General features: G+C 40.8%; 1 protein-coding gene across 1 annotated transcript in view; it reads right to left on the reverse strand.

Annotated features, from left to right (window-relative positions):
• LOC128940408 (potassium voltage-gated channel subfamily KQT member 1-like) overlaps positions 1–23247 on the reverse strand; it is a 402931-nt gene that overhangs the window by 343834 nt on the left and 35850 nt on the right. Inside the window, exons 7-10 of the mRNA XM_054281792.1 lie at positions 18219–18329; positions 17812–17907; positions 16907–17035; positions 15558–15720 (exon numbers count right to left, since the gene is read on the reverse strand). Of these exons, the coding sequence (XP_054137767.1) occupies positions 15558–15720; positions 16907–17035; positions 17812–17907; positions 18219–18329 (499 nt within the window). The remainder of the gene's footprint in view (positions 1–15557; positions 15721–16906; positions 17036–17811; positions 17908–18218; positions 18330–23247) is intronic.

A 23247-nucleotide genomic window follows, 5' to 3' on the forward strand; every position in this document is an offset into this window, starting at 1 on the left:
TTTTCTTACCCCATAAGCCCCATTACAAGGCTTTGGTTCCATCCAAGCTTCTTTAAAGCACATTACTGAGGACTGAGACATAAAATCATCTTTGCTATGTGTCAAAGTAACAGGGACCAATTCACATTCTTAGTGCTATTAATATTTATCACAATAGTAATTCTTATTTTTATATAGACCATTACAAATGTTGAACCCTAGCAGAGACATCATGGGAAAACCCAACTTCATGATACCATCCTGATTTCCAACCAAACAATTTTAACACCATCAAAAAAAGGTAATTTGGTTTCTAATTCATCCATCCATCCAAATCCATTCATTTTCTATTCAACATCCAACATTAATTGTTTTAGACTCATTTGCCAGGATGACAGAAATTGCAGATGTTTTTAGGACAATCTGCTTTGTGTCAGTGATCAACCAAAGATGTTCTGCTATCTCTTGGCAAGCAAATGCTAGCAGAATATTCCCTTCCACTTTCTATGGCATTAAAGATTCAGATACCACTCAGTGTCATAATTCAGATAGAGAATCTAGGCAGTGAATTCCAAGCTCCCTCTTGTCCTATAATATCTACTACAATCATATCATAACTGGAATAAAAATTTCTCTAGAATACCTTTGTTAGAGCACTTGGATATTTTTCTTTTTAGATTGTAATAACTCACAGAAAATTGTTAAGTTGCTGTTTCAAGTAAGCCAACAAATCCATTTGTGTCTGAAATAAGAGATCAAACAAGACTGAGCTTCTTTTTGTCCAGGAAAATGAATATTTAAGACTTCTCAAGTAATCATTCAGTAGTGACTTGAAACGACAATTTCACTTCATCTCTTAAATGTGGACAGAATAATTCATTGCAGATGTTCATCTATCTTTTTTGGTAGGTATATTTAGGGGGTAGTAGGATTCCATGGCCACCCAGATGCAGGGTACAAGCCATCCCAGGAGGGCATGTACCACTGTTGAGACAGAAAAACCCCAGCTGGATTGGCCTAATATCAGATAACAACAGACCAGGACAAAGAACTGTTCCATGCACTGCCTTGTCTCCAGCTGAGGTGAGGAGCAGATGCTCAAGGACAGGACAAACACACAGTGCTGCCTTCACACAGAACTCCCTATGGGCTGCACTTTCCAGGACTGAGGTGGCATCCAGGGATCCTTGATGGGGCTTCTGACACAATAAATTTGTTCCCATGGCATTCAGAAAACATCACAGTTTGTTTACACTGATTTAGGGCAGATCTGGATGCTCACTTTCCCAGTGAGTGGAATATTCATGCTGTAGCCTCCAACACTGTTAATATTGCTGCAGGGACAAAAAAATGCAACACTAGTGAAGCAGCATGCCACAGCCCTAGAAAGGTAAGATCTAAGGAAAATTAATTTCATTCAAATAAACTCTCAGAGAAAGGTATTACAGACTCTGGAAATAGCAGAGGCACAGCGCAATTAAGAGGTAAATTACTGCTCTGGGGAGGATAATGCAAAGACTCCTATTACAACCCAAATCACTGAGATCCAAGACTGTCACTGGTCACTGCCATTCAGAGCCTTGGCAGCACAAATGTTTCACTCAAGGATTTGAGAGATTTGGTTTCAGATCAAAAGGGAGAAATTAATGCCTTGTTCCCCACCTCCTCCTTCCTTTCCACCGATGCTAATTTGCAGTTATTTCTGTATTCTGAGCACTATGGCTTGCTATTGGGGACACCTCCCAGATGTCCCCCAAACTGGTGCTTTATGAGCTGCCTTTGCTATAAATGCTTTAGTGTTCCCTTATTCAGATTTGGGGAAAGATAAGGGAACACCCTTATCTTTCCCCATCTGAGAGCCAGATTTAAATGGGTTGGAAGTTAAAAGTGGCTGGAACACTTGGTGGGTGTAAAGTTTGGACCATTTCTGGTTTTGCAAAGGTGATGATGATGATGGGGTTTGCTTGCACGGCACACAATCTTATCCTCAATGCCCTATCTCCCCCAGCACAATTTCTTCAGACAGCTGGCACAGAAGTTAACAAGATAAACACTGGAAAAATCCCTGACAATTCCATCTTGTGCAGAGAAAAACTGCCTGGCCCAGGCAGAGCAGCAGCAAAATGCAGGGAGGAAAAGGGAAGACTCCGGATGTGTCACAGCACCCTAGGAAATGGCAACATACTAAAACCCCACTCAGTGCTGAGAGGGGAGATGTGGAAATGAAAGAGAAAGCAGAAGAGAGCATCAGAACTCCTTAAAAAGCCTTATTCCGAATTAAATTCTTTCAAAAAATTAGAAATGAACTTGCTCAATTTTATTTTTTTATTAGAAATCACTACTGAAACAGCCCCTTAAGTGACTCCAACTTAAATTGCCTCACTCTCCAATTACAAGAGAAGTCCAGGAAGTATTTCAGCCCAGGCTTTCCACTTCAACCATTTCACATCCAAGACTGGCAAACACTAATGCATTAATTTATCCAGCAAAGAACACCCCTACTCTTTTAAGGAGACTTCAGAAGATGACAGCAAATAATGAAAGTTGAGGTCTTTACCAGGCAGAAGCCCCACAAAAGCCATCATGACCTCACCAAAGTAGATCTCTAGCAGCTAAAAGTGGCTTTTCTCATCTGATCTGTGAACAGACCTAACTGTGCTATCAATGTGATTTTACCTCACTAGAAACAGTGCAACCACAGAGCTTCCAGAGATCCCATTTCTCCAGGAGAAAAACTCCAAACCAGAAAAGCAACAAGACCTTATTTAACACACTTTATCATGGTCAGGTAGGCTTGAGTGTATTTTTTTGCATGCTTTCTGCTCATCAGGATTTTCAAATTGTATTGTATTATAAAGCCTTCAGCTGCTGGACTCCTGCATACACAAAAAGCCAGTGCACACTCTGTCCTCTGTCTTTTACAAGGTTATAGGCACAGGAGCCAACCTGAGCCCTTCACATAAACAGCAAGAGAAACTTGTACGCTTTATCTTGGGCTGCCCTTGGTCCAGGACAGCTCATTTAGCACAAGCTAATCTTGGATAGACCCAGGTCAACCTGACATGAAAGGATTTTAATTGGGTTAGTACAACCAGCTCTGGATATCCCATTGCCATGGTCTGATTCACGCCATTAAAAACAGCACGAAAAAGCCACCAGCAGCAAACACTGGCACTAATCTGCTTAAGGTTTGTTGGGTATTTTTACAACTGGAATCAAGTTCTGAGAGCTCAGAACAGTATAAGAGTTAAAGGAACACAAACAGACCCAAAGGGTCAGAGCATGGCTGCAGTTTACATACTCATGAGGCAGATCCAGGACAAGGCTGCATGCAAGCCAGAATTCCAGGAATTAGTTATCAGAATGGTATTACAGATGTTCTCCTCATAATTCACCTTACCCAAAGGGGAAGAACATATTCTTCTCCTTTTACAAGGGACATTAAGTCCATGTCATCAAGAATGATGGAAAGAAAATCCAGGAGCCTTTTTTTTCCTTTATGCTGGATTATCACTATTACAGATGAAAAAGACAAAAATAGGATCTAATTAAAATAATACACTGTTTTAAAAGCCATCAACACTGGTTTATATTCCCAAGCTGGCTACTTTCTGTTGTGTTTGGTAGAACTAATCACACCTATATTCATTCCATAACACAAAACAGGAGGTGCCATAAAGGAGTTTTACCCATATGAGCATGGAAGGGAAAGTAGGAAAACTCCCTAAAATAGAGGGTAAAGGAGGGAGGAAGGGGTATCCCAGAAATTCATCAACCTCCCCCACTTCTGTGGGCTTTATCCCAAAGAAATTACCATAGAAATTATGGCCAGATCACCTGGGATACTCAATGCAAAGTTCTCTTCTCTCTAAGAAAGCTTTTTCCAGGGACAGTTACTCATGGTTTCCAAAGTGGTTCTGTTAAAAATATATGTCCTTTTGCAAGTGAACATGATTGATATTTGAAAAAAAAAAAAAAAAAAAAAAAATTGAGTTTTTCCAGCTTCTCTAGTAAAGAAGGAATGCACTGTCAACACAAAACATTGTCTAAATACATGTTATTCTTCCATGTCTCTTCCTCTGAGTGGCTCTTTAACAATGCTTTCCATTTTATCAGTATTACTGTCCAAGTCAGTCTTGAGTTTTATTTAACAGAAAATTCAGCTAAAAGCAGGTATCAACAGCAATCCATAAAAGTCCACCGCCCCAATTCTGCAGGAAAGCCTAAAACTTTCAGCCAAAACCACTCCTAGATAATTGGCTGAAGCTTTTCACAGCCCCAAAAATTTATTCATAATTTGACATTGCCTTCTGTCAAAAAAGTAACAAGGTCAAAGTGTTTCATCAGTTGTAGTCAAGCAATGCTAAACAGCTCAGAATTTGGCCCAATTTTAATCAATACAAATAAACAGTATTACTCACTTGGAAATTTATTAACTCTGATCAATAGATTTCATACAACAGCTGCACAAAATCAGCCAGCAATGCAACCTATACAGAACACTGCAAATATTTGCTCATTGGGAAATCACTGTTGTTTCCTTTTCTCTTTCCAAAAGATAACAGCATTGCAAAACATGATTTAGCCAAGTATCCCAATGCTAAAGGTGCACCAGTTGTATGTACACAGCAGATTACTGGACGTTCCAAAATTGAAGGGGAATCAGTTCCAGATGTTTTCTACTGATTAAATTCAGCCCAAGCAAGGTTAAGCAAATGACAAGCAGCTGCTTTTCTTTTTTGCCATAGTCATGAGAAATCCCCTCAGAGCTCTGAGTGACTCTAGCTGGCAGACACTGGGTGCAGCACCTTTTATCCCTGAATTTTCTTAATTTACAGAGACTGTGAGCAGCCTCCAGAGCAATGAACTCTTTCCCCCTCCAGTCCATCAGGTTTTATGCAGATAAAAATTAAAAGGAAAAAGGTCAAAAATAAAAACAAGCAAACAAATATTCTTTTTAAATACCCCAGTGATTTAAATCCTAAACCACAGCCCCTCTCACTGCACACACTGCTGTCTCCTGAAGTCAAAGTAGAACTAAAGAAATATTTAAGGTGTCACTAAACCAGGCCACGGCTCAATGCAACACTGGTATCACCTTTATGACCCATCACTTCACTTCACACAGGGCAGAAACACATTTTTACCAGAGGTTGACACAAAGCTTTGCTTCTTAGGCTTCTCTCCTATTTATCCTCAGCCATTCAGAGGTTTTATTTCCACACCTGATGGGATTAAACTGAAATAAAGACATTTTGTGTGTGTGTCCTTAAGCAAACTGACAGGTCAGATTTTCCATCCCAGCATTTATGCTGAGTGGGGCAAGGAAGCATTTTCAAAGCACAGAACTTCCAAATTCTTTCCAAGGCAAATATTCCCATGGAGCTGTGGTTGGGGAGATCTGGGAAGAACAGCACGCACGCCTAATATCGAAATTATTTCCCAAACACTGCCTGTGACTGCAGAGAGCTTGCTGTGCAAAGAGACACATCAAGCAAAGTAAAATTGCTTAGAAGTGGCTACACCTGGCTACTTCAACAGGGAGCAAAACCAAAATAAATGGAACACTCAGCTTTTTCTTCTCTATTTTTCAACTAATGGTTATTATACATGGACACAGCCCCCTCCAAAGAGCCAGTGTTTATTTTTATTCTAATTATAGAATCTTTTAAGCATTCCCAGCTTACGTACAACAGAAGTAAGCAAAATACATGATTTTCAAGGCTTTAATTCACTTGGAGGAAAAGTATATTTTAAGGAGTAGTAAAAGTGTATATACTACTTCACCACCCAAGTAAAACCGGTTTAAAAAGCTGTCATTTTTAATACATGATGCCCTCATCTTCTACAATAATGTTTTGCCATTTCCATCAGAAAAAAACCCAATTTTTTGTGGCTAAAAAGCAGCTTTACACTTTAGATTAAATCACATCATATTTCCCCCACAGAGCATTCCCTACATTTGCTGCAAAAATAAGCTTTTCTTGCAAATGCTGCCATCCCTGATTACCACTCCTCCTTGTTTATGCTGAGGATAAACAACTGTGCAGGCCCACGTTTAATCCTGCATTGACTAATTGCATTGTCCACTTCTGTAATGCTGTGTCAGTCTAAAAACACTTCATAAACAATTAGGACTCACAAAACCTTCGTGACAGAGACAAGACTTACGTTCATGGAACAGATGATGCGACCCAAGCACAGTGAGTTAATTGTCTGCCCCAGGTCACCCCCAGAATCTGTAACAGAATCCAGGAATTCAGCCCTCCCTCCTCAGCACGGGATGAGCCTCAACACCAACACAAGGATTCCAGCAGAGATGGAATCTCCAAGATGTGCTGGAGCCTTTGTCACTGCCTTAGATCCTCGCTTTTAACCAATTTATATTGTGGAAAAGGGTTGGAGACAGAAGCTGACAATTCTGGGCTTTTTTACAAAACCAGAACACACAAAAAAAGGGCAGAAATGCAGTAAGTTATCCTTACTCCCATTAAGAGCTACCTGCTTCTCATCTTCAGTAGAAAGGCTCCATGTTGGCTCAAAAATGTCAAAAATGCTTTCATTTCCATGCAGCCACCAGGGAACTGCAATGAGCCTCACAGCCTACAGCATAAAGTTGTATGTGTGTCACCACTGGTCCAAATTGGGATTCCCCCCCTCTCCCTGCTTCCCTTTTCTCATCCACTGCATTGCATGGATAAGTGTCTTGCAGTCTGAAATTAAATTGCTGCAGTTTGAAGGTTGGGTTTTGGTGCTTTAGACCACAATGTTCCATTTTCACACTGGGGTGAGGCTGTTGCTGCCTCCCTGAAACTGAGCAAAAAGATGGAATTCTTAAGTGGCCATAGTGAAAAAAATCCAAACTGTGTAGCACATCCTTACCTGTGCTTTTAAGGGTTAATTTAACAGAAAATACAGCTAAAAGCAGGCATCAATAGCTATCTATGAAATTCCAACACACCAATTGTGCAGAAAAACTAAGACTTTTAACCAAAGCCTCTCCTAGATAACATGCAAAGATTTCCATCTCATGTTCCAGAGACTGTTTCTCCAGACAACCTTAATTTATATATTAGTTCCCCATTCCCTGCTGCACAACCTGCAGGACAATTTTTAATATCAAAGTTGACTAATTAGAAAAATCACCGTCTTAAGCAGGGTTCCATAAAGAGAGAAACCTCAAATCCCAATTTCCCCTTTTTCCTACTCTCTCCAAGGCTGTTCTTGCTTCCCCAAAATGGTTTGGGCCACCTGACCCCAGTCAGGGCTGGGATCCCAACACATCCCTCAGGACCACGAGCCAGGGACTCATTTTTTCCACACTGTGGGATTACATGCCATAATCTGGTTAATAGACTGGAGATCAGGCCAAGCAGCTGCTGGATATCCAAAGTGTGGGGACAGATCACTGCAGGGAATTCCTGATCCAGGATTAAGGGGAGACACTGCAGGAGCATCCCTGCCCTGGGGAAGGCTCCCAGGCTCCCTTCCAGAGTGCTCTCAGCCACTTCTGGGTCAGTCCCAGCTGCATGTTGAATAAAAATTCCTCCCTAATCCACAGACTGGAGCACTGATGGGTTTATTTAATAGCACCCAAGGCAGAAATATCTCTAAATATATTTGTCATTTCAACAGCAACCCTGTGGTAAATGTTTTGTGAAGTAGCAAATTCCAGCAAGTTTTCATCCACTGTACAGGAGCCTTCACCAGCTCTCCAGGCTATAATCCAGGTCCTATGTTTATGGATACACACAGATGATATAGGAAAAGGTGACTAAAATTCTCTTCTGCTTATCTCCTGCTTAAAATGCACATTGCCACAGCAGAGAAAAAACAAAACCCACTTGATCTGACATGATTGCTCATGACTAATTCATGATCCCTGTTACTTATTTCCCTCCTACTGACTGGTTTGACTGGGGGTGCTTTTTGTGGTTTTTGTTGGGGATTTTCTTGTTTGTTTGGTTTTATTTTTCCTTCTTGAATTCCTACATCCCTTGGAGCCAAGTTCCAAAACTGAATATATCAGCATCATCCTCACACCTGAGGCTGTCCCTGTCCCATTCCCATCATCATCATCATCCTCACACCTGGGGCTGTTCCAGTCCCATCCTCACTGGCCACACCTGGGGCTGCCCCAGCCCATCAGGAATGGGCTCAAAGCAATCCAATTCCCCCTCCCCTGCCCACAGCCCCAGCCCTGCACCTGAGGTAAAGGGAAGGGACACAAAAAAGATATTTAGGGGGTGGTTCTCTCTCAAAACACCCTTTTCTTTCTTTTTAAGACCCTCATCTAACAGAGTAATTTACATTTTCACACACAGCTACCTACACACATAGGTAAGAGCTATATTTCACATGTCCTACCTATTTTTACTTAGATCTACTTTTTCTTAAATCCATTTAGACACACACACATTAACATACATATGAATTTACAACTGCATCTCATATCTATTCAGCCTTATCTCAATTTACACTGCTGTGTTTACACTTTTGTATCTATTTAGACTGTGTCAGCCTACACTTTGATTTGGATTATATATTAACACTTATTGCACAGAAAATCAAATTAGACCAGATATCTGTTTAGAGCTAAATATTTACACTTCCATCTAATTACAAATCTGCCTGGTTAGATTTAGGTATTTACATACACCCTTTTATATAAGAACCTCTATTGAGATTACATACATCACCTACTTTTACCCTGCAATGGTTAGGTGGTTCCAACTGGACAGAAATTTTCTATTTTATATCATCATCATGCACCTCAGCAGCCTCCTGTCAGTGGCTCTCAGGTTCCTTTTGATCACTCCCTGGCTCAACTGTTTGCTTTGCAAGCCCTGAAAGATAAACCCACCTAACTTGTGCATCTTTTCCAGTCCTTTCTCTTATGTTCTAACTTGATTTGCTCCTCATTGAGTCATTTTCCAAGTAATAACAAGTGACACAACTTGTAGTGTCAATTTTAGCACATTCAATGCTAATTTTCAGGGGACAGAAAAAAATATCAACTGTTTCCTGACACCATTACTGTATTTACACTTCACAGTTGATAACTGGGCCAAACTTTCATTCTGCAAAGATTTCCATCTCAAGCTTAGGCCATTCAGAAAAAGCTCAGAATTTACCCACATGATTTTCATTTTTCCTAACTTTTGGAACAGTTGCAGACTGGGATATTCATGTGAATTCACTAAAGAGCACCCATGTCTCCCAAGTCATTCTAAACTGGATTAGCACTGCTGTTAAATTTGCAGCTCCTGAGGGATGAGGCTTCTCTGGCTGCTCTGTCCAGACCTTCCCTGGCCCTGATTTAGCTGTGGCAGCAATTTCTCTAATTGGGCAGGTGTCTGTATCTTGTTTTACTTCTGTTTATCTTTGTGTTGCACAACCACGGCTTCGTATCCGCAGCAGTTATTTTAGTAGGATGAGACATTTACAACTAAATAATGACAGAGTTTACAGAAATACAGGCTGGGCAGAATATGAGAAGCCTTGAGAAGTGGAAACACAGGATGCAGTGTGTGAGCACAGGCAGGAGATAAGAGATGGGGCACAAGCTTGGCACTGGAGACCCCACAGCTATAAACAATTCACTAATGGTCAGTGAAAATAAAAAGCAGCCCTGAAGCAGGACAAAACTGGTTGTGAAGGTAGCAGAACAAAGAAATTCTATTTCACACGCATCAGATGGTAAATTCTGATGAAACCTGGAGCTGCTCAGCAATGAGGAAATACGTCAAAGGGTGTTAGGAAACATTTGTAAGTGACCCCAAGTGGATCCCAGGAGGACAAGGAGAAACTGACACCACAAACATCATATTCCTCCCTGTTAAGGACATGAGATTTCAACAAGTCATTGTGTACTTTTCCCCTCTTCCTTCTGCAGCAAATTATACCCAGGAACTAAATGAGCATAAATACCAGCCTAACAGGCAGGATTTTAAAAGCAATTGTACCAGTTTGAATTGAATTTTTACTGTAGTTGCAACTTAATTAATTACAAAGAAAAATAAAACTCAACCATTGCATTTGAGTCTCTTTTGTAACAATTAGATCTAGACTAATTAGGTGAATATTTCAGTTATTCTAGCACCAAGTTCTAGTTCTTACTTTTATGTGTGCTTACCCTTTTTGATACAGAACACAACATAATTTTTAACCTACTTTCTACCATACCTTATCAACTCTGACTTTCCATTCTTGAAAAGCCTTATTTCATTTTTCTCTCTTTTTTTCCTAAGGCAGGCTAAGTCAATAGATTCTCCCAATAGAGATGTCATAAAAACCCCACAAGGGTCTGCATTTAGTGAGAAGATTCTGCTGATTCCTCAAACATATCAAAAGAGAAACCCAATTACTGACTTTGTCATCAAGAACAGATTTCTATGACATGGTCTGGGATTTGCTTCCTTCCTTCTCTTGCCCTGAGCCTCACACAGCAAGACCATGTATTCTCTGGATCCCAGAATGAAAAATATCAGGGCAGCATCAGTACTGTGAAAGAGCTGTCCAAAAACTTTACAATTTATCAGGTCAATTTATAATCTCACTTTAAGAAGCTGCTTCTGTGTCATTATCAGTCACCATGTTGACTCAAAGACAAGTTATTTACTTCTCCAATTTTCTACACCTTTTGATGTTTTAACAGTTACCTGAAATACTCATTTTGGCAACAAAACACCTATGGCTGGGGTATGCAGAGATATTTTCATTTTTCAACTAATTTTCCCCCCATTGCTGTGCTGATAATGCCTAGAAAAAGCCTGGGGCAGCTGCAAACACCTTCCCTTACACAGCACTGCCCTGGTCTCTGGGAACATCTGGTACAAAGTCCCTGCTCAAACCTGATGTGACCAGTGATCCAAACCCTGGTCTTAAACCAGGCACAACAGGGAGTTGAATAAATGCAGAACAAAAATAAATTTTTAAACCTCAAGAGCTGCCAGATTTAATCAGAAGAAGGAGTGGGTTTGGCAGAGTTGAGTTGTTCTCTTCCTGCACCTCCCCTCGCCCCATCCCCACCCCCAGTGCTGTCATCAGCTTTGGCCATGAGAGATAAACCACAGAATTCACTGCAAGTTCTCACTCAGGGCAGGCAGGGCTGAGCCAGAAAAGACTGAAAACCTGCTGGTAGAGAGGTGTTTCCATAATTCTCACACATGAGCAAGTACCATCAGTACAAGCCCTGAACTGACAGGCAAATGGGGACATAGAACAGCTCTGCAATGACCACAAATTCTCACTGCAAAGCCACCACCATCTGCTAAACCCACCTTCTTAAGAGCATGACATTTGTCAGTAGCCTGGTATCTGGATACTTTCTCATGCTGATTTGGTGCATGCCTTTATATTTATGATTTTCAGGCTTACTGACAGTTATGCAGACTCTCAAAAGCTTTGGTGTTTGCTTTATTCTGTTAATTTTGGCCACGTGTTTTTTCTCACCTTTCTCTCAGCTTGTCAGCACTGGACTCTCTGAATCCACTTCACTTAAAATGTTTGCTTTGTTATATGTGCTGCAGACTGTAATCCATCTACACCAGTAAGGGAAGGCAGCCCCTTTTCCCAATGGGAAATGCAAGCAGTCTCTGGGAAAAACCAGCTCACTTCCAGACAGGTGGATGCTGGAATGTCAGCCTCCAAACTGGCATTACAGACAGAATAAATCAACATCAACACTACTGCACATTTTAAATGAGAGGGACAAAGGTAAAGGGGTCAGAGAAAGCTGAAATATCTTCCCATCTCTTGATAAAAATTTGCTTTTGTGCAGTTTTGCTTTAAACATCAGCACACAAGAAACTCCAAAAATCAAACAGAAAAGCACTATGATAAACAGGGAATTTTATTTTTAGCCCAGCAGAGATTTATCACTATGAGAGTCTTGTGACTTTGACAAATCTAACAATAATGAGTTGTGTATACAACCTACAACAGCTGACAGAGAATAATACATTCCATCTGCTGGACCTGTCCCAGGAGGCTGACCTTCAAGGTCTAAAAACTTTCAAATTTCTATTATTTTTTTTCCTCCCTAATAAAAAGCACCATGAAACAGCCATTTGGTTCACTTTGCGAAGGATGCAATGTGGTGAATAGCTGATGTTTAAAGAGAAAACTCAAAATGCATCTAGAAAATTCCAGTTACACCAAAATGCTGTTTCCCTTCTGCATGGATAGGTTTCTGTGACCTGACACTCTTGCGCTTCTAATTAACTACAATCTTCATACTTGAGTGGCTTCTTTAAACCTTACAAGAATATTAAAGATGTCAGAGGGCTTGCACATGTCTTGTCATCCTGATAACAGCCCCTGCTGCAGAGGAGTAGGTACAAGGATGGGCAGAACTACAGGTAAAGATTAATTTCAGGAATACAGAGAGCACTTATGGATATAATCTCAGGTAAGGATGAAATGGCTGAGGGTTTTAAATCACTGCATGAAAATATTAAATCATACACCCTGGTAGGAAATAATTCCTTAGCTGGAGCAACAGACATCCATGAAAAAAATAAAAATACTGCACTGGAGGGCCACAAAGATGCTCCAAGGGCTGGAGCACCTTTGCTGTACAGACAGGCTGAGAGAGATGGGGTTGCTCAGCCTGGAGAAGAGAAGGCTCTGGGGAGATCTCAGAACAGCCTTCCACACCTAAAGGGACTTTGTGAGAACACTGTAAAAAGTAGAACACTGCTTTTTACATGAGCAAACAGTGACAAGACAAGGGGAATGGTTTGAAACTAAAAGAGGACAAAACTAAATTAGCTATCAGGAAGAAATTCTTCCCTGTGGGGTCGGGGAGATCCTGGCATAGTTTGCCCAGAGAAATTGTGGCTGCCCCATTCCTGGAAGCATCCAAGGCCAGGTTGGACAGGGCTTGGAGCAACCTGGGATAATGGAAGATGTCCCTGCCCATGGCCATGAGACTGGATGGTCTTTAAGATTCCTTTCAACCCAAACAATTCCAGGATTCTTTGATCCTTAAGGTCCCTCCCAACCCAACCCATTCTATGCAATGCTATTCTATGACTCAGCATCACACTTCTTTTCTAGAAGTTCCTAAATCTCCATGTTTATTTTAGTTTTTCCTCATTAATTTCTTTCTAAATAGCTTCATTTCAAGAGGTTTGATTTCCAACAAGGAAACTATTATTGTGGAAAAATTTTGGCCTTTCCCTTTCTGTAAGGATGGACAAATCCCGAGTGCTACAGATGATTTTTCATCAGTCACACCCAGAACCCCATGCACAGTGCAGAGGTCAGGAGTAATTTTTCTTGTAGGTTATCAAGCTTTTGTTTCAAAACTCTACCATTTTTGGTGAGCAAAGGTCTTGTTTCTCATTTATACACTATTCAATGCATGCGGGTTTTTTTTATTCCACATACACAGAAACCTCTCAGAAACCTTAATGTTGATCATCTCTGTTTCGTAAAGGTTCCCCTTTTCTCCAAAGTTTTTCATAGAAATAAAAGAAAGCATTTTTGCCCAGCTTAGGAAGATCTGCCTCCTAAGCAAGGTTTGAGCCAGCCAAGAGTAAGATGGGTGGATGTGGATACATGAACAATTAGGAAAATCCTATTTATAGGAGAAAAGGTGTGTTCACATAATGCCATTGCCGAATTAAGGCAAATATCTCCTTTTTCAAGGATACTTGAACTACATTTCTATCTATTTCTGCCCAAAACAAGGAATTTCATCAGTGGGACTGTTACTGTGTCCTGCTCATTTATTTTAGGCCTTCCTACAGTCCCTCTCACACCTGAGCAGAGCAGCAAGGAGCTGGTTTGGTTTAGGGCAGCAGCTCTGCTCCTCTAGGTCAGGCCTAGAAAAGTGATCTGATTCAACCTTGCAGTTTGCCATCATCTGCAAAACATCCAGCCCCCACCAGCAATGAATAAAATATTCCACTACAGCAACACCCCAATAGAAGCTGGCATGGCTACTTTCAATTACCTTTTTTGAATGATGATCCTCTCTTCCTTTTCTGCTTTCAGCTTTTTTGACAGGAAAAAAAAAAAAAAGCCCCATTTACGGGCTTGAAGCCTAGTACTTCCACTCCCCAGGAACAGGAATCTATTAATTCTGGCAAGGAGAACTTCACTGAGAGAAATCAGGCTTAAACTTTTGAGAGGTGTCAGGAATGTTCAGTCAATTGAGAAATTCAGTTTGCCAGCTACATTCCTGGAAGCTTTGCAACAGAAGGAATGAATCAGGAAAACCAAATTGAGTGTGATTTAACCCTGCCACTGGCTAAGGCAAAAGGTGAAAGAAAACGAAAAATACACCAAGTTTAATTAGAAAGGGAATAATATGCATAGCTGTCTCTCAGAATAAGAATAAATTCAACCAGCTATAGAAAAAGAACAAGAAGAAAATATTTTCAGGAAAAGTGAGGAAAATTCTTTTGTTTTCCTGTCAGGCAGAAACAGATACAGGTTTATCTCATCACTCTCTTTCCTATCACACAGAGCTTTGCTCAGATGAACTATGACCATTGAGAGAACACAGCTTTAGTGAACCAACACTGGCAGAGTCCTGAGCACAGCCAGCAGAGTTCCCAACATCTCAGTGCCCTCCAGGACTGTTACCAGCAGCTCAACACTTTGCTGCTTCCATCCATCACACCACAACGCCAAAAATACACTCAGCAAAACCTGGTCAGCAAGGGAAGCTGCTCCAGCCCAATAAACAGGCTGAGAATGAACACAATATTCTGTTATGAGATGTGGAGTTAAAGCAGAAACTTTGGTTATGAATATCACACACTTCATGCCCTCTCTCAGAGCCCTAAAAGCACTGGAAATGCCTCTGGGTATGGAACAGAACTCAGGTTACAAGTTCAAGATGTAGCAGATCCAGAACAGAGTCCCAACCTCATCAGACAAAGAAAATCAAAGCAAAAGGGGAAAAAAAAAAAATCAGCTTTCCAGAAAACCTTTTATACTAAACAATACCATTTTATATTTCTAATTATAACATTCATATTTCCACTACAAATTTAATTTTAAAGAAAGGATTTTACAGACAAATCAAGTACGTTAACTCAGCAGTGAAATTCAGTTTCCATATTGAAATATAACCAAAGACACACAATATTTTAAATTAAGCATAAGGAAAAAAACAGTTGATGTGGGGATAAAAATAGTTATTTTTTCTTATCACTATTTGTTTGAACAATGTTTAAGAGGGGGCTGTAAAAAAAAGTAGAAATATTTCTCCTGGTTTATCTTCCCTTCTTTCAGAAGGAAAGGTAAAGTTAAAAGATGGGATAGACCTGAGGAAGCTTTCCACCCACCTCCGGAATAATTCAAAAAAGAAGAATGAACAATATATCCAACATCTTAATTGATGGTGAACAAAGAAAGCTCTGTTGATATTCACACCATATGAATTAAAGACTTCCTTTCATTCATGACCCCCTATTTTTGTTATGCAACCATCCTTGATTGAAGACATTTTGATTTACTGATTAGCCTGGAATTTTTTTTTCATAGAACTCTTCCCCTCATCACATCAACTCTTTAAGTTTGTCTCTTGAAAAATGATAAACTGAGCATAAGTAAGTTACCTTTGGGTTCACCAATGTAGAAGGACACGTCCTTTTTGTCCTCTTGCTCATCAAGGTGATCATAGGTGATCTGGGGAACTGACAGGGAATTTTCTCCTGGGCTTATCACAGGTGCAGAGCCATTCCCACATCCCAGCTTCCCTTTTCTCCTGTATCTTCTGGCCTGTGAGAGGAGGAATGGAATGGTCTCAGAAGATGCTGTCAAACACAGACAAGTGCACATGTGAGCTTCACTGTGCAGTGAATTCACTTGAGGTTGTATGTTTTTTATTTAAAGGATGAAACTGAAATTCAGTGATGGGCCGCAACCTTTGTTTATGGCTTTAAAGTGTCCGATTCTGAATTATTAACTAAAACTTGGTAAGAATTTGGTTCTCAGAAGGCAACTAGAACATTCTGAAAAACCAGGCCATTAGTAAAATTTCTCAAATTGGGTCCAACACTCAAGGCATAGAAAATTCTAATGACTTCAGCACATATCACCTTGTCAGGAATATCTTTCTAAAGCTTAAATTCAACATTACCCTAGACTTGGAACTATGAACTGGGCCCTGTGCAGCATATTCAACTAAAGAAAACTTCACCTTTTTACAAAAAGGCAAAATTAAATTAGGCACATCAGGAGAGGAGAAATCCTTCCTCCTGCCTCCAAACAGTTCTCCTGATTTTAGAAGGCTAAAGACAGCCTAATATGCACACTATAATTGGTACTTCAAAACGAAAAATGGAGGTTTGTATCAACAGAAAGAGCTGCAGGGTCAAGATATTCATGTATGGGGCAAGGCTACTTGATGTAAAGTTAAGCCAATTCTTTTTTATGGTCTACATTCAGACTTTTGGAATTCCTTCATCTGCTCAGCTCTGCAGCAGTTAAACAAATGCATGTTCCAAATTTGATGGGGGAAAATAGTAGAAATAGGTATTAGTGTGGACAGTGGATGCACTGACATGCATCAAAATACTTCTAAAACTGCTCTCAGCCTCATGTTCAGCCTGAAGGTAAATTTTTAAACTGGATTGCTCCTTCTTCTGGTATGAACCCCCTTGAAAAATGAAGGCAGAATGGGAAAGTGGCACCATTGCCTTGTGCTTTGAGAAAGTAGGAGACTCCAAAGGGGATAAAACAATGAAGAGTGGGTACCTGTCTGACCATCAAGGCAAATTCAGTTAGAAGATATTCTTTGCTTAAAAATGTTTGAAGGAAAACAAAACTAACTGGGCTGTGGGTGGAGGAAAATAAACGTATTTCAGGTACCCGAACAGCTCAGGCCCTTCACAAAGTTTTTGGCAAGTTAATTATAATTTTAAATGAAAAGCAAGCAGAGAGCCAGCCCTGCCAGTGCTGTCACCTGTTTTCTCAGGCCGGGACTAGATGGCGCTGGAGACTTTTTGGGATTCTGCACGGGAGCTGTCACATAGATCTTCCAGGTGGCCGTGGAGGTGCAGGATTTCTCTGCTGCATAGCAGCGCCACAGGGTCTGAAAAGGAACCCAAAGAGCCTCAGTGCAGGAGCAGCCACTGGGATCCTGCATGGAAAATTTTGTAAAACATCCAACTGACAACAAAGCCCTCAGGTAAACACCACTCCTGATAAAGTACAAGCATGGTGGATGCAATTTGCACCAGGACACACACACATCACACAGAGATATTCAGTGTGCTCCCCCCACAAACTGGGATCAAACTCTACCCACAGCAAAAAAAAAAAAAACCCAAGTAAATCAAACTCAACCCCCATAAAAGTGAATCCCCCACTGAATGCTGTGTTTTCTTTTATCTGCACTGTGCCACAATGAATGTTTGTGCACTCTGCTACTTAATTCTTTATATTATCATATGGAATGTTACACTGGGAGATTTTTCTAAAAACAGGTGTGGTTTTCTTAATGTGTTTGTACATTCATCACATCAGGATTTGGCAGATGCACAGGTCCTAAAAGAACATGAAAAGGAACTTATGGATGAAATATTATAGTGAAGATTTTTACTTTTTTTTAGTATTTTACTACATATACTCACTGCATCCAGTTAGTGTCATTATGCCTATGACTATCAGCTGTAGCACAGCTTCCAGAAAGGGAGAGGCAATTATCTCATTTTCTCTACTTACTGATCTGGATCAAAATAGCAAAGTGGCTAAACATAAGTTATAGATCCATAATAAATTTAGAAATGATGATTCTTTGCACTTGAACTTCCAGGCCATACTCTCTCTCCAATAAACTATTTTAGTATTTTACTGTTGTGGCCTTACCTGAATTAGGGAAGCTGCAGCTGGGATTTGTCTATTGAAATGCTTCTGACGTTGCTTCTGCTGTACTTTTAGGGCAAAACCAGACCCTAGAATACCCTAGCAAAGTAACAAAATTACTATTCAGACATGTATATAGCTTCACATACCTAAATAAAGTACTTTGCACCTGGAATAAACAGACATTTAATAAAAGACTTTATAAAATGAATTTTCAAATGTCTACACTGTCAGAGTTCTAGTTATTCTATTAGTTCTATTTATCCCAACAAATAAATCTGAAATTGAGCAGATCAACAGCAGAACTGTGTAACTTCAATAAACAGCATGTGTTTACTGCTGTGATCCACAGGTTACAGGAGCCAGAGGCATTCACACACCTGTAATGAAGAGATTCAATTTCCACTTACAGCTGGCAGGGCAAAGAAGGAGATGGCAAACACTGAGAAGCAGGAAGCTATGGTCTTCCCAATCCACGTCTGGGGAACTTTGTCTCCATAGCCAATTGTTGTGACTGTTACCTACACCAGGAAGAAACATCTGTTTTAGTGCTTTTTTTTTTTCTCCAAAAAGCATGAGAAAAACAAAATGGACGGGGAAAGCAATTAGTGAAGTATCAGGAGACAAGGGTGTGGATGTGGGAATAAGGAAATCTCTGCTGAGAGGAATGAAACAGGACAGAACAAACCCATCCCAACTGAATCCTCACAGCAAGAGGAGAAACACAACCATTCCAGGATGTGTTATCTCCCAAAGTCTGCCTGCCAGTAGAGCTAGACCTGAACACAGCTGAGGCCTGTGCTCAGATTTCTTTCTTTCTGCCCCACAAACACAAGACCTGGCTGTGATATTCACATTCTCTGTACAGAGAGAGACATAATTCTCTCTCCCAGGATTTTTCCTGGAGAGGGCAGGGAGAAGCTCAGGGAAGAAGAGAAAACAATTCTTATCTCTACTTGCTGCTCCTGCGATTTGGCACATGTGGAACACATTATGGAGATTGTTTACTGAGAGATTTGTTAATTGGACACCTGTGATGGTTGTTTGGATTGATTGACCAATTAGGCCAAAGCTGTGTCATGACTGTCTGGAGACAGCCACAGGTTTTTCTTTAGTAAAGCATAGTATTAGTGTAATATAATACAGCTTAATAAAGCAGATAATATATATTATATATGTAATTATATATAATGTATATAATTATAGACATTATCTATAACTACATGTAATATATATGTATATAATTATATATATTATATGTGTACATAACTTTATAGAATATGTAAATTATAGAATATGTAAATTATAGAATATGTAAATTATAGAATATGTAAATTATATGTATTATATATAGCTATATATAATTATATACATATATATAACTATATAAAATGTATATAGTTATATACATATATATTATATATAGCAATATAATTATATACATACATTATCTATAACTATATGAAATATATAATATATACATATATATTATATATAATATAGCTTAATAAAGCATTTGCTCAGCCTTCTGAAATCATGGAGTCAGAGCACATTATTCCCTGGCTGGGCCCACTTTGCAACAATACCTGGCCACTCAAAAATGTTTTTAAGCCACAAGGTGCTTAAACTTGGATCTGATACTGCTTATCAGGGCTAGGGAGAAGGAGTTCGCAGTCAAGGGAGACAACAGAGCCAGCAGGGCAGCACCTCTCCATTCAGGACTGTGGGATCTCAGTCTCTCAGAACTGGGGTGCAGGGTGAGCAAGACCCCCCCTGGGGGGCTCGGGAGTCCTGGAATGCTGCCAGAGATGTCTGGTGGCTGGACTTTGATCCCACATGGGAGATGACATCAGTATGAGGACGGGAGGATTTCACTGGGGTGAATGGTGAAGGGACAAGTTAATTGGAGTGTGAGATACAGGGTTTAAGATCCCTGTACAGGGGGGTCTAGAGAGGTAAGATGGAGGGATTGGGGCGTGCCCTTCTCCTTCTTCTTCTTCCTCTAGGCCTCCATCTTCTGTGGTGATGTTGGCACTCCGGGATTGGACCTTACTAGGGGAACACTGGTTAATAAGGGTAGAGGGTATTGGAGAAAAATGATAAATATTGTATACGTAACTCCGGGTATAAAGATAGGTGACCGCCCCAGGGGCTTTCAGTGTGTGCCCATGGCTGACTGCTGAGCAGAACTCTGTCAGGCCAAGAGAAAATCTTTTAGATAAGCGATTAATAAACACCGAGACCGAGAACAAATCTGAAGCTTCCTCTCGTCCTTTCGAACCCGGGGGCCCAAGGCCATCTTTGGGCTTTTCCCCAGACCATCTGAACAGCCCAGAAATCCCACAAGGACCTTTCAAGAAAAACAGAAGCAGAAAGTGCAGCCAGGTTTACCCCAGAGTCTGGGTTATAATGCAGCAGCACAACGAGGCAGGTCTGCCAAGCCACAGGTCAGGATTGGGATCAAGTGGTCAGCATGAGCTCACAGGGAGGAGACAACAGCAGGGCATCATCCTGTGGGTGGAAATCAGGATTGAGGGAGCCCAAACCTCGACGCAGCTGCAATTGAGCTACAGACAATCTCTCCTGTGCTAAAATATTTAAATATTGCTGAAATATTGTACATGGAGCACCACCAGTGGGGTCATGCTGGTCAGGGTCATTAGGTCAATTAGTGCCCTCAGGTCTGGGACCTGTAGGGACTTGCTACAGAGGTCGCAGGCCAGCCCTGAAAAGCCCCAGAAGCAGGAGGACCTGAATGGGACAGATGTTTGGAGCTATTTCTGAAGAATAGGAATAGCCCCAAACAGGATGAAAGAGAATTCATCATGAGCCAGAGGTCAGGAAGGAAAAGAGGGTCCAGGTGGCAGCTGGTCCATCAGAAAGGTTTGTCATGTAACAAGGAGCCCCTGCTGCCCAATGGAAGGGGATAATCAGCTGATCCCAAAGCAGGAATCCACAGGAATCCCACCTGACAGGGGCCTCAGCACCATGGTCACAGCAGGACAAGACACACATGCACCACAGTCTAAAACAAAAACCCCGGCCCGTGGGGGTGTTGGGTTTTCAGCATCCTCAGAGCTCTGATGCTGCCATAAAATGGTGTGAGAAACATGGCTTGGATCCCCGAGAAGCGAAAAAGCTTCTGGTGAGGAACAGAAGAGCTCTGTCATCAATACTAACCACTGGGGAGAGCTGTAAATAGAAAAAATGTACTTTTATTTGGATGTACCAGCCCCAAACCTAGTGCCCCTCCCTTCACTTTGCCTTGAATGGTAGCAGAAACACAGCCAAAACAGACTGAAAAGAATATGTAAATTTACACTGACTATAAAGAGGCTGCCTTTTATGGAAAAAATTGCTGACAAATGCTTAGATGTTATGCAAAAATAGTCTTCTCAGAAGAAACTATCAAGCAATAAAGGCATGGGAAGAATATGTTTCCTCCTACTCTCAGAGCTGGAAGAAAGATTTGCAGGGAAAAAAATTAGCAACTACTACCAAACTTAGTTTTTCCAAGTTCCAAAAAATAGCTATATTTGTGTTTATTCACCATGAATTTTCCACTTGATGAAGACCACTTTGTTGTAGCTATATCCTTGAATGAATATTGGTTTTTTTGAGCTGCAAACTGCTCTCAGCAGGAGCTCTGCCTTGTCCAGATTTAATGTGGCTGGTCAAGCAACTCAAGTGCTGTGTGCTGCCAGCAGGACAATGAGTTTGCCAGTCCCCAAAATTTAATAAGATCCCCCAAAATTCAACTTTGAAATGCAGCATGTGGAGGAAGTTAAAGCTGTTTCTTTAACAGCACATCAGCTCCTCAGTGTACTCAGGTGACCCTTCAAAGTCAGTGGTTTTCCCTTTCTTTTCCCCTCTTCTTTCTTATGAAAGGCTTCTTGGTTTTTTGAGGGTGGTTTGGTTTTTCTGGGGAGGTTTTGGTTGGTTTTTTCACTAAGTTCTCCAGCAGCCAGGACTTAAAACCAAATTGCAGTAACGCTGAGCTGCCTTAATTTTACTATGGAAGACAGCATGAAAGCTGTAACCACAGGAAAGATGAATTTTCCACCTCCACAGCAGGCACTTGGCTGCCAGGTTCCTGCAGGTGCCTGACCATGTCTCAGGAAGATTTTCCCTGGCTACCTTAAGAGGCTTCCTTGTTGGTAATTTAATTAGCACATGGAATACATGGAAATGATGATAAATAATGTAATTCTCTGGCTTTCTTAATCACAGCAGAATTTTTTTTTCTACTAGTACAGCCCAAAGTTATCAGTATTTCTGAGCAGGGAGTGTTGGGCTCTGGAAAATGACACCTCTTGTGATAGGGATTTATGATGGCCCATTCCAGCTGCACACACAGGCTCTGAACACACACATGTATACCTCAAAAAGGGAAGAACTCTGATTCTCAAAAAGGAGTCAGAACCACACATCTCAAAAAAACCACACTAAACATAAAGGGATTCCAACTGCTACTTCTGGCATGGAATTTTACTGCTGGAAATTCTGAGCAGTTGATCGCAAGTACCTGTGCCAGTTAACACCAATTCACTGGAGCAAGTATTCAACTCCAGTCCAGTGGTACAGAATAGCTGAGCTTGCAGCAAGAGGCAAGCAGGGAGGGCCAGCAGAAGAGAAGCCTCCTATGTGCTCTTCTTTTAAGGAAAAAATACCCAAAAGGGACAAGGCAAATGCTGTGACACAGGTTGCAATCCTGGAAGAGTGACCATGCTGTTGGAAGTGCTTTTACACGTGCCCTCCATGTTACAACTGCTGAGAATGGCTTCATGTGAAACACAAGCCTTTGATATGTCTTTGCAGTTCGACCTGCTTGCCTGCCAAATCTAGGAGGAAAAACCCTTGCCTTTAACTGAAGCAGGTGAATGTAGTTAGCAATTAACTCCAACTCTCATTCATGCCTTATTTTCTCTTTTCCCTGTATTTAAACCTTTCAGGTCATTTGTATCAAGTTCAGCAAGCTTGCACTTTTCTCCTCAAAGCAAAATGTTCCCCATAACATACTCTGTGGTTTTTGTCAGACACATAAGACTTTCAAATACTTCATACCAAGATTTTTTTTTTTCCAATGGTTCAGTTTTGAAAGGCAGAAGCAAAAATCAAATTTCACTCCCTAGTAACTCCACATCTGTGTTTCTGTGTTCCAGGAGATTTGAAAAGAAAAAGAAACTGATTCACTTTGTCCTTTGTTCCTGTTCCCAGCTGTGAACTGCACCTGCACCGTGACTCACCAAATGCTGAGGAGGCCTGGATGCCTGAAAAGCTTGAACAACAATTTGAACAGTGTTCCCCACATGGCCAGAGAAAGAGAAGCTGATTTTTATCTTGCTGCTACACAAAGCAAGTCAACTTTTGGACAATAACAAAACCCACTGAACACTTTGCATCTCCCATCCACACACTTTGGAACACAGACCCAAATAA

The sequence above is a fragment of the Melozone crissalis genome, unplaced genomic scaffold, assembly GCF_028551555.1.
Source record: "Melozone crissalis strain CALT ecotype California unplaced genomic scaffold, PUWL_Pcris_2 ptg000033l_1, whole genome shotgun sequence".
Taxonomy (NCBI): Eukaryota; Metazoa; Chordata; class Aves; order Passeriformes; family Passerellidae; genus Melozone; species Melozone crissalis.